Source organism: Limanda limanda, chromosome 20, assembly GCF_963576545.1.
Source record: "Limanda limanda chromosome 20, fLimLim1.1, whole genome shotgun sequence".
NCBI lineage: Eukaryota > Metazoa > Chordata > Actinopteri > Pleuronectiformes > Pleuronectidae > Limanda > Limanda limanda.
Genome location: NC_083655.1, coordinates 18,105,731 through 18,123,092, shown reverse-complemented (window position 1 = coordinate 18,123,092; position 17,362 = coordinate 18,105,731). Strand labels below are relative to the sequence as shown.

The 17,362-nt window shown below is 42.3% G+C and overlaps 1 protein-coding gene across 1 annotated transcript in view; it reads right to left on the bottom strand.

Annotated features, from left to right (window-relative positions):
• Nucleotides 1-758: 758 nt before the first annotated feature.
• Nucleotides 759-17,362, bottom strand: part of svila (supervillin a) — a 52,609-nt gene continuing 36,005 nt past the window's right edge. Inside the window, exons 21-44 of the mRNA XM_061094145.1 lie at nt 16,842-16,898; nt 15,857-16,022; nt 15,155-15,238; nt 14,769-14,795; nt 14,353-14,439; nt 12,803-12,980; nt 12,522-12,694; nt 11,598-11,753; nt 8,851-8,987; nt 8,235-8,382; nt 8,007-8,152; nt 7,692-7,867; nt 6,742-6,895; nt 6,359-6,638; nt 6,080-6,234; nt 5,884-5,989; nt 5,393-5,600; nt 5,128-5,261; nt 4,842-4,997; nt 4,108-4,251; nt 3,395-3,516; nt 3,037-3,192; nt 1,364-1,384; nt 759-941 (exon numbers count right to left, since the gene is read on the bottom strand). Coding sequence (XP_060950128.1) covers nt 855-941; nt 1,364-1,384; nt 3,037-3,192; nt 3,395-3,516; nt 4,108-4,251; nt 4,842-4,997; nt 5,128-5,261; nt 5,393-5,600; nt 5,884-5,989; nt 6,080-6,234; nt 6,359-6,638; nt 6,742-6,895; nt 7,692-7,867; nt 8,007-8,152; nt 8,235-8,382; nt 8,851-8,987; nt 11,598-11,753; nt 12,522-12,694; nt 12,803-12,980; nt 14,353-14,439; nt 14,769-14,795; nt 15,155-15,238; nt 15,857-16,022; nt 16,842-16,898 — 3,258 coding nt within the window. The 3' untranslated portion in view covers nt 759-854. The remainder of the gene's footprint in view (nt 942-1,363; nt 1,385-3,036; nt 3,193-3,394; nt 3,517-4,107; nt 4,252-4,841; nt 4,998-5,127; nt 5,262-5,392; nt 5,601-5,883; nt 5,990-6,079; nt 6,235-6,358; nt 6,639-6,741; nt 6,896-7,691; nt 7,868-8,006; nt 8,153-8,234; nt 8,383-8,850; nt 8,988-11,597; nt 11,754-12,521; nt 12,695-12,802; nt 12,981-14,352; nt 14,440-14,768; nt 14,796-15,154; nt 15,239-15,856; nt 16,023-16,841; nt 16,899-17,362) is intronic.

The window sequence follows — 17,362 nt, the reverse complement described above, 5'->3', positions numbered from 1 at the left end:
CTACAACACCACTAAGAAAACAGCAAACTGTGTTAAATAATGACCAACACAAGCTTTTCACATATCCAACTTTCAGGGTTTATTTCTCTAATATATCTTTATATCACAAAGAGTCTTCAAAATGCAGACTATGACCTGTATATAAACTGTACACAAAGCAAGGCACTATACACTGTGGTACTTTAAAATCAAATATCACTCTTTTCCTTAAATCAAGCCTGTATCCTTTTTACTATAAGTGAGACAACAATGACACTAAATGCATCCAGATAAAGCTGCATCATTTGATCTGTAAATGGCAAACGGTGAAATGTACAGCAAGTTTCTCTAATATCCAGTATTTATTAACATATGACACAAACCTCCCCCCAACACGTTCATTATACACTTTATCACTTTAGTTCAGTAAATATTCATGAAGGCTTTAAAAATCCTTTATAGATTTGATATAAATATAAATTATTTGTAATGCATTAACATACATACAGAGGGTGATGTGAAGTGTGTTGAACAGGCTGACAGACCTGCTCCCACTCCAGCACATGGCTGCATTGCTGATAATGTAAGGGCACTGGTTGTCCTGCGTATTGTACATATGTACAAACATTAACAAAGAATACATCTAAACAAAATCGATTGACACATTCACTCGTACGTGCATCTGCTTACATTTGACAAACGAAATAAACAACACAAGAAGCAGATGAGAGGGAAATCTGCTGCACCGCTTTCGAACCCCCCCCCCCCCCTACTCCAGGCCTCGGTTGTGCGCAGACGTAAACAAATAAAAGAGACGAAACAACATCTTGGTGGTTTTTGTGACGTCTTCACGTCGCCTCCTCTGTTTCAGCGATCTAGAAAAGTCCTTTGGCTTTCTTCAATTTCACTTGTTTCCAGACGGGCAAACTCCCATAATCCTCTCTGGTCATCTCCAAGCCTTTCTGTGGGACGAGCCACACACACACACACACTATCAGGGTGAAGCACACAACACTGTACCAGCAGTTACATTGTAGTTTACACATTGTTCAGGGTTTCAAACCACAAACATCCTGCAGCTTAGTAAGAACTGGGCAACCTCTCAACACACTCATGCATCAGTGAGATTAAGAGCAAACAATATTCTTGTATTCCAGTAAAATACCATCTGTGTCACGTTTGTGTAAAATCGCATATCTCCAGGTGTCCACGCCAACTTGTAGATTGTGAGTGAACAACATGCTGATCAAATAAATCTTTAAAAAAATAAGAAAAACAGTAGTGAAGCCGAGTTGGGGGTGAAAGAGCAGAATAAGAAGTGAGGAGGCTGTAGTCAGTAGTGTAAAGAGTCCGGGCCGTTCCATGCTCAACTCAGACCACTCACCTTCCCATAAGCCCCTACACCCTGAAGAGTGGAATGAATGAAAAAGCAAAGTTCACAAAGAGACGAGAGGATTGAGAGAAGATGACAGAACATAGATAGAAAAAGCAAAGGAGAGGCATGAACGAAGAGAGGAATCTTAATAGACTCAATAATCAACTAACAGCAAACATATACAAAATTCCTGACTTTTATGGGAAAGGTCAAATCATAATTCCGAAAGACGATTAGGCTCAGATGTGGGTCCAAATTTAGTTGGTAAGGCGAAAAATAGGGCAAAAAGTCTCGAAGTGTGAACATTACCCGAAACAAAACCCAGCCTTACCCTAACTACAAAACCTGAAATTGTATATTCATGATTCTTTTCAAAAGATTTCTATCTCTAATAGGAACCAATGGGCTTGAGGCTGAGAGCCACAGACAGAACGGGAAAGTCAGAAAGTTTGAGAGTTTTCGAGACATGGACCAAGACATTGTGTTTGTCTTTTTATGAGAATTGTGTACTGCTGCACATTAAAATCTTAAGTAAAACCTACATATACAAAATTCAAATTGTGGCATTTTACTTTATTGGCCGCTATATACAGGGTTCATACACATTTTGACCAATGGATTTCCATGACTTTTCCATGACTTTTCCATGACTTTAAACCAAATTTCCATGACCGAACATTGCGTGAAATCTCGGTGTATACGCGAAAAAGTGACAAAATGTAGTATTCAAACTAACAATGAGAATTCCAAGGCATACAGCACACCTTAAATGACACAAACCAAAGTATGCCTGCTTATATTTTGAGCATATTTCTTTAAAAATGTATGAATTATTTAAAACTCAGCGTAAATGAACTAGGGATGGGCATTCGATTAAATTGTCTTAATCGATCGTCGGAAGAATTAACGATCAATTTTTCGATTAATCATTCATATTTTTATATTAAAATTCACTATTTATAGCCTATATTAAAATGCAGTGAAAATAGAAAAAACAGCGTGTTTCCTCATTGAGATCTTTATTACAAGATTAACAACTCTTGTTGCAGTTAAACGGGATCCGTTCAATGTTACACTTGTAAATAAGCGCTGCTGTCCTCCTAAGCCCCGCTGAGAGAGCAGCTAGCCGCTGAGAGCTAGCTCGATCTGACGGCTCTCGACCTCTCAGTCCGGTCGTTGTAACGCCCTCACTCCCGGAACCCCTCACCCAGACCCGGGTCTGTCCGGGTTACCCTCCGCGTGGACTGAGGGTCCGTGTGCGGACATGAAGCCGAGCCGCGGAGGCTTAGCTCCGGGCTGCTTCCTCCAGCTGCTAACAGACACGCTGTGCTGCGTTCAGGGCAACTCGGATATTCCGACCTCCTGCCACATAGCGAACATGCAATAGTTTATCGATGAAAACATGTCATCAATGAAATTCTTAATGATCAATTAATCAATAGTCGAGTATTTATGCCCATCCCTAAAACGAACGACATGAAAATAAGAATATAACAAATTTCCATGACTTTTCCAAAACTTTTGGGAAATTATTTTTTTCCATGACTTTTCCAGGCCTGGAAAAACACATTTTAAAATTCCATGACTTTTCCAGGTTTTCCATGACCGTACGAACCCTGTATATATCTTAAAGCTTTATGCATCTTTCCAGTGACATTAGTCTGTAGCCATCGGGTTCCTACCTCAAAGTCCTCCTCCGACAGGTAGACCTCCAGCCGAAGAGGGTCGACTCCCTCAGGCAGCGGCCGGGCCAGGATGTCTGCCAGTGGGTAGGTGGTTTTACACAGCCTGGCCAACACGTCCTCCACCAGGATGATCTGGTTACACACCTCTGCCTCCTGAAAGCACACAACACACTGGATTGATCATTTCAACCCAGAGAGCTGGAAATTAAATAATCAATTTACCGGGATAATGGTGTTTTTTGTACAATAAGAGCATGTACTTTAGTATATGAGAGGACAATGACGTCTACACTGTGAGCTTCATATCAGATAATGTATCTGGTAGTAATCAGATAAAGTGATTCGATCCACGCACCCTCTCAGTGATCTCAGCGATGTCCTCTCTGTGCTCCCAGCTGGGGAACATGTTGGTGAAGGTGAGCGGCTCCAGACCAGCGTGGATCAGATACGCTTTGGGAGGCTTCTTCTCATTCTTTTCTGAGGATATAAAGAAAGAATGGCTCACTGGAAATCAGGTTACAAGCATTTATTGCAATTTTGGTTTTCTACTACACTGAATACATGGCCCAGAGTGGTAATAGAGACAGATCATGTATTGGATATTCACTATGTATGGTTAACAGAATAAGGTGTTAACACAAAGTATATACCAAATACAATGGAAACATATATGATTTCTCTTTTGGTTGGTGGATTCTACTATTTTCTGGGCAGCAACAACAATATGTATCCCTACAGTGAATCTGTGGTGTGTGTCCTCCATCACAGACTCAACACATCAGTTAAACATTATCCCAAAATAAACATTTCTGTACATGACCTTAATCTTATCATTCCATTTTATTCTTACAATAATATAGCCTATAATTCTTCATTCTTTTAAGTTGCATATAATCCATGCTTCCAATATCCATTTAGCCAAATGCCTACCAGCGACAGTCCAACAAGAAACATGGCCTCGATATAAATAAATTCATTCCTCGCTATGACCACTCAAAAATATTATATCCATCAGTGTTGGACAGATGTTGTGATATGTACAGACATAATAAGAATGAAGTGGGATACCTCTGGAGTACTGCAGCACAGTCTCCATGGCACACTTCCTGTCCGAGTCCCAGCGGATCTGGGCTGAGCCGGTGCTTTCACTGTCTTGAGGCCACCAGCCCTGCCACAGATACACCTCGTGGTGGTTGTCCACCAGGAACAGGGCTGCACACAAGAGACAATACAGGGCACTTACACTTCACTCACAGTACAGTAAACATTTCTCAGAGGTGACTTCACAAACACTAATCACTGGACTCATGTTTTTGTTTAATGTTTTTTCTTTGCACTCGGAAGATGTTAAACACATTCCAGGCTAATTTTGTGTGCTCTTGAATTTTTTTGGGGTCAAGTCGCTTCTCAATTGTTTTTCAGGAAAGCAAAGTTAGTATTTGGTTTTATGGAAATGTTAGAGCTTAAGAAATTAGTCTATTAATATTATTTACCAGGCAAAAATATATTCCATCCTTTTGTTCAAGCTTCTCTATCATGAGGATTTGTAGCTTCTCTTTTTTAAGTTATTATCCTGAATATTATTGGGCTTTGTTATTTAATTAGAATGAGTAAAGTTGATGTGGAAAATAATCGTAGTCGTAGCAATGGTAAGAATAAAGTGCTGAAGAAATACTAAACATAATTAGGCAATATAGAACAATATCGTAAATCATAAGTGTTTCATCTCATAATTTACCTCCTTAATGTAACTGAATAGCATTTGTGTGTTTGTGCGTGCGTGCGTGCGTGTGTGTGTGTACCTGGCTGGGAAGCTGCATAAAGGTCCTCCTGTAGGAAGGGCATGGAGTTGACCTGTTTGGGGTCTCTGGCTGGGTAGAGGAACTCCACGGCTGCAAACTCCCCTGAGCTGCTGCTCAACTGGTAGAGACGCGGAGTGAAGTTAAACCTGCCAGGGTCTGAGGGTCAAAGGTCAAAAAGAGCACACAAAAAAACAAGGACATCAGTTAAATGCAATATAAACACCCTGCGTCTATTTATTATAAAGAAAAGCAGAGAGTCAGGTTCTGAGCTCTGACGTTCCCCCACCTTGCAGCATGCAGTCGTACGCTTTCCTGTCCCTCCTCCCGAGGGCTTCCCAGAATCCTGTGGGCTCTGATCCCTCGTCACACTCCCGGATGCTCACCTTGCTGCTGCTGTGGAGGCCTGCTTCCAGGGGACAACTGCACAAAGACAACAGTGTCACAGCGGCAGATGATAGCACCAATATTGCAGCAAATCAGAAATGGCTACTTGTAAGTATGGTTCAACAGATATTGGAAGTGATCTCTAAGTAATAAAAGTATCCCCTCACTGTTCTTTGATTCTGTTGGCGGCGGTGCGTGCCACCTCCCGTGTGTGTGTCTGAGACTTGCAGCCGTGCCACAGGTAGATGACGGCTTGGCTGACGCTCAGCATCACCATGGAGACTCTGGAGCGCAGGCTGCTGCAGTGACAGGCCACCTCCAGCAGGTGGCCCTCCACCTCCACCTCTCCCCGCACGCAATAGAGACGCCAGTCATCTGAGAAGGACACGAGCACAATGAGGAGGAGAGGCACACACACAAGGTAGAAAAAAAGGTTTTACCTTCTAGGCATTTAACTGAAACTACAAAAGACAAAAACTTCTGAGCTTAAGTGAGACTTTCGACAAACGCTTTGGTTGATTATCCTCTGATTCCTTTTTTAACATCTAAATCTTCTCTAAGCTACAATTGCTGTTCTCCTATATATGAGGACATGACTGCTTTACAGGCAAACTTGATATATTTGTTTTTCTTGACTAATGACTGAATGAAAACTTACTTTGTGAGTTTTCCGCCTCCTCTTCTCTCTTCCCTGAGTGAACCACCATCCCTCCTTTAAAACACTGCAGGAAACATGGAGGCTCCTTCCCCTGCTGGACTTGAACCTGGACGAAGGTGAGACGGGAGAAGTTATGCTCTTTGTCCACACAAAGTGCTGACTACATGAAAACAAATGCACACAAATGGTACGGTACCTGTGCTCCTCGCTCTTCATCCAGCTCCACAGTCATCAGTGCTGACGTTCCTTTCTCGCTGACGGTGGAGTTGCGGCCCTGCCAGAAGAAGTAGCAGCACTTCTCTTTCCCCGGCCCTGCCGTCTTCACCTGATCTGGGTTCTGTCTCTTCCCAACTGATGGAATAATGGTTTAGAAATGGTAAGAAAGTAATGTAGGGGTATGGCACACTACAAGCCTGGAAAACTGTTAAATGTAGAATATTGCAAAAATTTTGTAATTCTGTAACCCAACACTAACCTGCAGTGCTGACCATGTACTTCCACTTCACCACGTAGGTGTCGCCCTCGTGGAACTGGCCGATGCTCTGGTGCGGCTGACGGCTGTAGTCGAACTCCAGGATGTGCCACACCTCCACCGCTTGAGTGCTGATCTTGTAGCTCCGCCAGTCCTCTGCCTCCACCAGGCCGTAGCCCCGGCCCACATTGAAGCCATCCAGTTTGGAGCAGACCGGTGCCTCATGGGGATGCAGCATCAGGGAGGCGTCATACGCGTGGCGATGATCGGCGGCTGACGGCTCCTGCGGCGAGGAGAGGAGGGATGACAGAGGTACAGATTTGGTATCATCCTCTATGTCACATTAAAGACATGATTCATGCTTTAGAGTAAAGTACTTTTGGTACCTTCTGATCAGTGACATGGTTGTTGGTGTTTCTTGTGGGGCTGGGGGTTTTCCTGGAGTCGCTCCAGTCCACAAACTTTTCTTTGAACAGAGTGGTTTCATTGTGTTGAGTCAGCCTGCCGAACACTGCCCAGTCAGGTCGACCCTGACCTTTCCTACAGGAGAGGAGGAGACAGTGAATCAATGACACAATACCAGAGCTTCAATCAGCAAAAATGTTCTCAGTATCCATTCATTATTCACAGTATTCAGAGCATTAAGGGAGTTTAGAAAATAAATTCAGACTAGTCACACTCTTATTGATGGATTAGAAGTTTATCCAACTACTGCATTTGTGCATTTTTTGTCATTACTGCCAAATGTCAAATTGTGACAAATTGCATTGCAGGTTTAATATATTTTTAAGAATTAACGGTCAGTGACAAACCTCTGTCATTAAAGGCGTAGAGGAGACTACTTGTTACTATCTGGTATTTCAACTTTAGATACAAACACACTGACCAAAATCATGAACAAGAAAGGATGTTTTCTTCTACGTTTGTTGGTTTGTTAGCAGTTATACACAAAAATAACAGAGTAGATAACCACTTGATAAAAGGATGAGGTATCGATCAGAAACATTTGGTGCAGATCCGAATCAGGGGGCGGATACAGTATTTTCCCTTTGAACTCTTTGTTTATTTATCAGAGAATGGTTCTTGGATCTTGATGAAAAAAATCTGGAATTTTAAGAGGAATGATACTTATCAGTGTGTGCAATTTGGTGCAGGTCCAATAAAAATTTGAATCTAGTGAGTTTAAATATGGTTTATGTGGACGGAGAAATGCGCTCTATTGAGCATCATTCTAGTTTGTGTTTTTATAGTTCTGCAAAGGCAACAATGACGGTGTGCAATTTAACATCCAGTCAAACTCTAAGTCTATTCTGAGCTGTGGTGTGTGTTTCCGTACTTGGGTATGAGTGGGTTGCACTCTCCTGGGTCCAGCGGGTTGATGTCACAGTTCGTGAAGTCAAAGGTGCCGTTCCACAGGTGCTTGGCCAGCTGGAACGCCACCTTCCTCTGTGCAAGCGTCACTTCCTTCCCGTGCCATATGTACATCTCACTGCCAAAGTCAAACACCAAAACCTGCGCAGGAAAGAGTTTTATTTGTATGACCACTGGGGGGAAGCATTTCAACATTTTAAAACACACATACGGACTTTAAATAGTTTTGATTTACATGTCCACCTATTTTAAATGTTTAGGGTAATCTATGTTGTCTGACCTCCTTGGGTTCGAGGAGGGAACATCGAGGCATCTTGGCCCAAAAATCATCGTCTGGGACCAGTTTGTCGTCCATCAGGCGGTAAATACAGTTTGTCTCCACGATGGCGCCCTCGTACAACTCATCTTCATCTGGTGTTCCTGCAGCTGCAAGGAGAAGGATGTTGCATTTCAGTAATTCAAGTCCGGTTTTCTCCAGTTTCAACCCACGTCTGATATGAATCCTTACACTGATAAGTCGACTGTCCTCCCAGAATCTTCCAGAACTCCTTGGCAGCGTGGCTCTGAGTGTTGACAGCCTCCTCGATGAACTGCACATGGTTGGCACGACAACCCAAATCTCTCTTGCTCTGGATGAAGTTGGCCAACTCTGCAGCCTGAGAGGAGAAAAATAGAAAAACATAATAAGTTTGTTTCATACGTTTATGATGGATGTCTTCCTGTTGAAGCAAATATAAAATCTTCAACATGGCCCCAAGAGGAAACTATTTGTTCAATTCTCTCAAGAATTAAACTTTTGTCCCTAATATGAACTAAACTCTAAACAAAAGCTTTCCTCTCCTTCAGATTGAGGTCAGTGCTCTGCTCAGCCAAGGTCATCAGTCGGTCTGGGACAAACAATTGTCTTGTGTCAGTTTCCTGCCACAACCCCACGATACACACACGCACACAGACACACACACATTAACGCTCTGCCCTGACACACTTCTTCCTCCCACAGCTGCGTTTACATCCTGCAAGTGAACGCTGCGACACATCACCACAGCCTCGCCCCACTTACTTATTGATGTGACTCTAATGAAGCGTGATCAAACCAGCCTGTTTTCCAATGTTTTGTGACCAACCTTGTTCCTCTCGATGACGTTGGCAAACTCTCCCGTCCAGATGAAGCAGTGGTGCGGCGTGATGAGCAGGAAACAGTCGCCGCTATTCAGGGAGGACGCTCTGGGCTCCACTAGCCGGGTCTGGACGTGTCTTCGGCCTGGTTTTACACCAACACACAGACCGGTGGCTCATTAGTGACAGCTCAGACGATCACTGTCACCGTGACTGGGTTATTATAATAGTGTGAGCCAGCCATCACCGTGTATGAATGTCAACGCATCTGCTTTGTCATGTACCCACCAGTTTGTGTTAAAAACATCTTAATATGAAACTGCCAAATGTTCAAATATACAAATGTACTCTGAAGTAAAAGTGCTACAATCGACCTCCTAGCACATGTGGCCTCCCCTGTTTACCATGGATTTGTTCCGGGTTACACGCTGTGGTGTTTGGGAGGAGAGGATCAGTCCAGGAGGGTGTGAGGTGACCCAGGGGGAATGATTTAGAGCCACAGCTGTCACCACCACACTTGCAGAGGAGGCGCACAGACACAGAAATAGACCCACTCTTGTTACTTATTTTAGATATCCTCTGGAAAGGACGGCCTTCGAGCACCATTTGAGTAAAACACTCACTGTCTGGTTTTCCGTATACTCGAGCAACTGAATAGAATCACTAGAAACCAATTCACACATACTGCACATGTCAACAAAAAAACAAGGTAGTACTGAAGAGAAGCTGCATCCTAAAACCTGTCTATTCATGGTGGGTGCCCTCAGGACTTGGAGGATTGCAGTATTTCTTACAGTACAGCATGACAACCTCTAAATGTGGTCTCTGAGTTGTGATTTCACCTTTGTCCATTTGTTTGTTAGGCAACATTACACAAAAACAACAGGATGGATTTCTATGAATCTTGCTGAAAGGATGTGGTATGGGGATAAGGGAAGAACTCATCAGGGGGCGGATCGGTTTAAAAGAAATACATTTTGGTTGATTTCTCAGGGAATAATTCATGGAACTAGAAGAAAAAAAAGCAGGCACGTTTAAGGCACTTATATCTATGTGTACGAAATTTGGACCAGCTTATTTTATTTGGAGGGTCTGTTGGGCCTTGGTGGAGGTATGAGCTCTACTGAGTGTCTAGTTCAGACATGGGCAAAGTACGGCCCGCGGGCCGTATATGGCCCGTTGGGCTTCTTAATCCGGCCCGCCGAACTTGTCCAAATAATAATTAAAAAAAAAAAATAATAATTTAAAATTATTATTTTTTTGAAACTAACAATTTTGAACACTTAAATGACACGTACTTATAGAACTTTGTAGTTTTGCTTTATTTTTGAAGAAATCTTACTTTCTTGATTTTTGTTGTTCTGGGTTTGAACCCTGGGGGTTGAATGCACTTATTGTAAGTCGCTTTGGATAAAAGCGTCAGCTTAATTAAATTTGCCTGGGAGTGTGGTGTATAGTGCGCGAAAGGGCACATGATCTCCCTTCACTTTTTCCCTTTGCCCTGTGAGCCCTTCTGTAAAATGAGAGGATCAAGGAAACGAAAAGTGGACAATGAGTGCAGAGGGTTTAACACAGAGTCGACAACAAAATACTTTTTCACTGATGTCCAATCGAAGGCTGTATGCCTGATATGCCGAAAAACTGTCGCAGTTTTCATGGAGTACAACATCAGCTGTCACTTTGCTACGAAGCATGCTAACTACGCTAGCAAGCAGTCAACGCAAGAATGGGTGGCTGCAGCTCAGAGGTTGGCAACTAATTTACAGACTCAGCAACATTTTTTTTCACAGATAAACTGCGATTAAAGAGTCATCTACCAAGGCATGTTTTTTGGGGAGCATTCGAAATAGCAAAGGCTAGCAAGCCTTTCTCTGAAGGCGTTTTTTTGTTAAATTTCCTTGCAAATAAGGGCTTTGCTACTTGGTAAAGGCCAAATCCTTTCATGTAATGATACTTCCATGTCATTTATATTAGTTCACAAAAACACTCCATCCATCTGTTCCTGGCCCGGCCCCTCTGTCAAATTTTGGAACCCATTGTGGCCCGCGAGTCAAAAAGTTTGCCCACCCCTGGTCTAGTTTCTTCATTTTGTGAATTGAAATGTAATGTTAGCACAGGAGTTAGCGCTGTCTCTTCAAAACAAGAAGAACATTGGATTCAAATCCACTCTCAAGCCTAAATTTAGACATGGACCCTGAGGTTAGACTTTGGCTGGTTCCTGTTATCTTTGAACTCCAACAGCTCATTATCTCTTTTCATCCAATCACAGCCTGACACCCTCTACTTGAGCCAATCACCTGCAAGCTGTCAAAGTTGAAAACACACTCTCTCCCTCCTCTCATTCAGCTGTGAATTCAGTACCAGGATCAACGAGTGACCCACCTCAACTCTAGTCATCTACTTCAAACCATCCAATCAGGAGCCTTCATGGAACTTCATGCTTCATCCCTCATCACCAACCCTAGTGTCATGGCTCTGCTTCCACGCGATATACTTCCCTGCTGGTGTCTAGGCACCAACGTTTATTGTTCTGTTAACAAATGTAATTTCAATCTAATTTACTCACTCTCACTTGTTTCTCTACAAGTCTCCCCTGATTGAAATACCTCTCTCTCTACTAGTCAATGCCCAGAATAACTTTGCTTTAATCTAATATAGACCATCCCCAAACTACAGATACTAAAAGACCAGTGTGGTGAGTGCAGATGCACCTGTTACATACTATAGAAGAAGGCTGCCCATGCAAGCAACTGACCTTTGACCTGCAGCAGCATGAGCTTCTTGTAAGGCACAGCGCTGTTGTTGGACATCTGCTCGGAGATGCTGACACTGCGCAGGTTGACATTGCTGAAGTTCTCCTTGCTGGCGAGACCAGCCAGAGCCACCTCAGAGAAACCAGAGTTTTTATTCACTGAATGGAACAAGACAAAGGGAGAGACAGGGGGGACAAGAGACAGAGAGAAGGGTCATAACACAGAACATTAAATCTTTATATTTAGCCCATACACAGTTAAGTCAAAAATAAAACAACACTTTCTGTCAGGCATGACAATAAAGGTCTAAATGTGAAAGCAACAAATAATACAGTGATAGTTTGAGTGTCTCCCCCCCCCAAAAAACACATGCAGCTCAAAAACAACCCTGATCCTATGAGGACTGCTCTGCACAATGACAGGAAACAGTCTGTGGGTCAGTTTTAGAGCCAGTTTTCAGTGGATTCATTTACAGCACAGAGAGACTATTTATAGATTGAATAATACAGTCAGGCATAAAAAAGACCAATCAGTTTTTTTTTTTATCTCTATCCTTCAATTATTATTTTTATTCCTTTTCTCCGTACTTTTTTATTCTTGTCTCACTAACTTTTCAACATATAATTTCCTCATTCGTATTTTGCTCTGAAACCACCACTTCCCCCATCTTTTCCATCATTAAAGTAACTCATCTTTACCCACAATGATTTCTTCTATACTGCGCTCCATCATGACTGTTCACCAAACGTCCATATTTCTGATTGATTGTCTGTCCTGTCTGTTTCCACCCTTTCTATCTATATATGTTAATATACAGCAGCTGTGGCTCAGAGGGTAGAGCGGTCGCCCTCTAACTCGAAGGTCTGGGGTGTGATCCCAGTCTTTCCCATTCAGGCAAGATATCAAGGCCCAAAATTGCCACTCACTCTTCTCAGCCTTCATCCTCTTGCTCTCCAGCAGGCCCACGTTGAGCCTCTGCTCCGTGTACTCGTGTCGGATGTCCTCCCGGGCAGCCAGCATCTTCAGAGGGTTCCTGGACGACGGGACATTACGCGTCGGGCGCACCGCTCGCTTGTGCTGCTCCATCTCCGAGGTCAGCCTGGGAGGGGGTCAGAGGTGAAGGGTCACGATTGACAGGAAGGAACCTCAGACTCATGGCTTAGTCAGGGTTTCTACTTAAAATTGACGTCTGGCAGCGAGAGCTTACGTTGGCACCTGCGGACCAAAGATGGCATCAAAGTCGTCGTCTATCTCCACCTTGTTGGTGACCGAGGGGAACTCCTCCACATGGCGGTAGAACTTGGAGAATGTTTCATCCTCGAGGGTCATCACTTCCTTCACCTTCTTCTGTGTCACTGAGATGGTAGCTTCTGGCAGGCCACACACTGGGAGGGGACAAGACTGGGTCAGGATCATAATTATCACTTCATCAATTCACTTTAGTTACTGCTGCAGAACATATGTTGAAGCCTGTGCAAACATCACATAGCAAATTAATAAGATCTATTATTGTTTTGATGGTCCCTTAATGTAACTAGTAATAGATAGTATAGATAGTAAGTATCTTACTTCTGTGAATGCATTAAAACATGTTTTAATTATAATCAGTGAGTCTTTTTTAGGGTTTCTGTAGTTTCCTAGAATTACTGAAACTTCCCCGTAATAAAAAACAAGATGTATCAGCCTAGTAGATAATAACCCTCAAAATGCTACATTATCTCTAAAACTACAGGTTAGCAATCTGTTATCAGTTCCATATTGATTCTGTTTGTAGTTTTATAACAGTGAGCTAATATCTGAATCCTTGAGGAAGTTGACGTTTCGCTGTAAAACAAAATAAAGAAAACTATTTAGTTAATTTTAGAAGTAACATTGAATAAACATTAACATTTAGACTTACCTTAATGCATAGGACCTATAATGCATTATAAGACCTAGCATGCGTTATGTTAACTTTGTAAGTAATAAATTCGGATTATTATATGTAAGACTTGTTGAATCCCCTGTGGAAACCCTGCTTTTTCTGCACAGACTTTAAATCGTCAACAAACAACCAGTGGATTTGCAGGAAATGAGTTACATGTACCGGTCACAATGTGGAGGACAAAAGCTGGTGCATGTCATGTAATGGAGAGGTTGTACGGAAGTCCAGCTGTTGTTTACTTCCCTACTTCTACAGAATTAGTAACAGAGTGCACTCAAGGGGTTTTATTTAGACCTGACGGGACCGTTAAAGAAAGAGTGAGATGATCACATGATATTTAGAATCTGATGTAAGAGAGGGAGCCTAGAGTTAAAGCGCACTCACATAAAAGAAAAAAAAGATTTTTGGTCTCAGCATCACTGATGAACTTGAAAACTTATTTTGCAGTTGGAGCTCTAATTAGTTAAACTCTGCTGGAATATTAACCAATGGACAATGATAGGACATTAATATATTTTCATAACAAGGTTTCTTACCTGAAAATGTCATTCATTCATAAGCAGGGACTCTTATATACTTATTATTTAAATAAGCAAAATATGAAGTCATGCAATATCTGCCTAGAAATGCACTAACAGATTGTCTCATCTCTAAATGAACTGGGGAACACTTTATTCAGTTCATCGAGTTTGGTCTCAGTTAAAGATGAGCCAAGAGTGAGATGTGATTCCTTAAATGTGGCCTCCTTTTTCTATTATTTGAACAGAGCGACCGGTCGGATTCCCAAGCTGAGACCTGATGAACTTGTCGACAGTATGATGAACAGGACTGACCTTTACTATTGAGCTTGCCCAGGAATGACTCTAGATTATCCAGCTTCCTGTCCGACTCCAGGTTCAGATCGGGTATGGCCTTGATCTCTGCAACACACACACAGAGGTGTTAGAGCCATACAGCTAGGTTGTATTTTAGGGAGCCACTCTGATGCTGTTTCATATGGGCATGATGATCATACATACAGTCACAATGACGTTAATGCAAACAAAGCTAACAGTCACTGAACATGAAATCCTCTGCTACTCAGACTCATGCATATTCACAGTTAACACTATCCCATGGTGTAAATTCTATTAGGCTTTGTAACCTAATAGAAGTATCACAGCAATACGTGTGGATGAAATTTGTGGTTTTGGTGATGATGATGAACGGTGCATTCAGTGCAACATAAAAAAAAAAAGTAGGAATAAACCTTCAGTATCAGACATCTCCTCCATGTCTTTTGAAAGAGAAGCAAAGGAAATCCATTACAGATCTGACGCAGAATTCATTCAAAATCTAAATTTAGCATGGGTGGATAAACTGACAGTTCAATAGTTCAGAATCAGAAATCATACAATACTCTGTTCAGAATTAGATTACTGTTATCTGTGTTTGGGATTTGTGCGTGGACTCAGCTGAGGGTGTAACAGAGTCAGGTCATTATGTCGAGATCAGATTTGAGCAGCTGCTGAACTCTCCAGTTTTCAATAGCCCAAGAGTGTCATATAAGTTATAACAGCTAACCAGAGTATTTATGAAATTATTGAGTTTGGCAATAAAATAATGTGAAGTAACAAAAACAAGAGCGCGACAGACCTTCCTGTGGTTTGGAGATGGCAGGGCTGCTGTTCTTAGGTTTGGATGTCGCTTGAGACTGGAGGGCGGAGGGGGAGGCCAACCCTGATGAAGGAACATAGACAAACATAAGCACTCAACCACCCAGAGAGCATGACATGCTTACACTGGTTACTCTTTTGCAACTGATGAATTGTTGTTTTTTCATTAGTCATTAGACATAACTATGGACTATACTAAAAAATGGTGTCCAAAAACACAGACATGAGTAATGACGGAGCGGTAGCCAAAGTTTCTTTACATCTGTAACATTGGACAACACAAACACTGTAAACGTGGATCTAAAGCTACTCTACAGAAGCACTGTCTATGATGCCTGAAAAGTTGGATACGGCCCCTGTTTTTAATGTGGCTCCATTAGCTATAATCTGGCTAAACCCACAATTCCCCCAAAACACAAATCAAACCCTCCATCAACTGCAGACAAAAACCATTGAAGTATTTTCTGCCTGAGCAAAGGGCCTCTGAGCACTGGTCTGGTGTGTCTGGGCCTGATGGCGGGAGGAGACTCATTTTCCTCAACCAGCAAATCGAGGCTCTGGAGGATTCGGAGCATTGAGCCGAGACTGTGGACTTACAGACAGTCCAGCATGTGTGTGCATGTATATATGAGACAGAGAGAGAATGGTAGAGAAAGCATGTGGGTTCAGTTCGCCCTCTCACCTTTCTTCACCATGCGTGCAGCCACGGTGAACTGGGTGGAGTCATTGGCCGCCCCGTGGCCTTTGCTCTTCCAGGCTTCCTCTTGGGCCACTATAAGCTGTTTCCTCTCATGGATGGACATGTGGGACTCGATGCTCTGGCACTCCATCTCAGCCTCGGCTATTCTCTGAGAAAAGAGACGAGGAAAGTTATGATAAATACTTAGTCATCGGAGTAATCTACCTTAGGATACTTGAACACTGTTATATAGCCTCAAACAGTGATGTCCGATGCATTCCAGAAACCACTTTGTGCAATTTATCTTTAATGTGAGCCCTGCAGCAAACAGATAGACAGAGAGACCCGTCACCCTGATTATCAAACAAGACTGAAGCTGACCGGAATAATTTGGACTGTTGAATGTCGAGTTTGTCCCAAAATATTCTGGTAGATGTTTTAGATTAATTATACAAGTACACAAGCTCTGTTATAGGTAAACTAAATCAAAATGGAACCAGGACTGCATCTTACTGTGTTATTGGCTGTGTTCAACCGTGTTAAAGTGTTATCCACGGTAATTAAATGTAGTATTTTGCCCAAACAAGGGGCCACATTCACAAACACACAAGCAACAAAGGGATACCAAGGATACCAAAGGGGGACAACGAATAACCATGAAGCACATTAATCCTTTTAACAACATCCAAAGGAGAATAATTCATTTTTATTCTCTTCTTCTGGTTGCGTGAGAATATGAGAGCAGACGTTAATCCCAGTAATTGAACTTTAAAATATTTTAGTATCTTTCATAAAGTTAAAATGAACAAGATGTTAGGTAATACAATGAAGCAGAGGGTAGCAGACCATTTTTTTCAGAGTATCAAACTATTTTGCGACTCGTTTGGTGTTTTCAGAAACTTTGTTCAGCATGTCCACTTGGAAGTGGGTGGTTGGGGTGTGAGGTATTTGCCAGAGCACTGTACACTGTATTGACGAAGTGAGTCACCTTCCGTCTCCAGGGGTGTCTCTCATCCACCTGCATGGGTCTGGGAGAACTGGGGGCCTTCACAACCAGAGGAGGAGATGACATAACAGGATGAGGATCATGAGATGAAGATGGAAAAAATAAGAAAGCAGCCGTGTATATGTCAGAAAAAGTTTTCGTAAAAAAGCTGCCGGGACTGCCATGCTGTCCTCGTGGGCACAGTGATGAAGCTTTGGGGAAGGGATGGATATTGAATGGATACAACAGGGGCAGTGTGGCTTTAAAGGACTGCTGGGCATTATTAATCAAAATGAGCTCTGGCCAAAAGACGCAACGGAGGCAGTGGAGAGGTTAAAGTATTTGTAGTATTTGTCGTGAAACTGTCCCAAATAACAAAGGAATGTCTTAATTTTAAAAATCCTTGCTCCTTGTACATTTAATTTGATAGATTCTCTCTTGCAATACATTTATAAAAATTTTTAAAAACATTTGCCTGAATGATGGTGTTTGTGATTTTGCATTTGGATTTTTCAAGTTGAAGG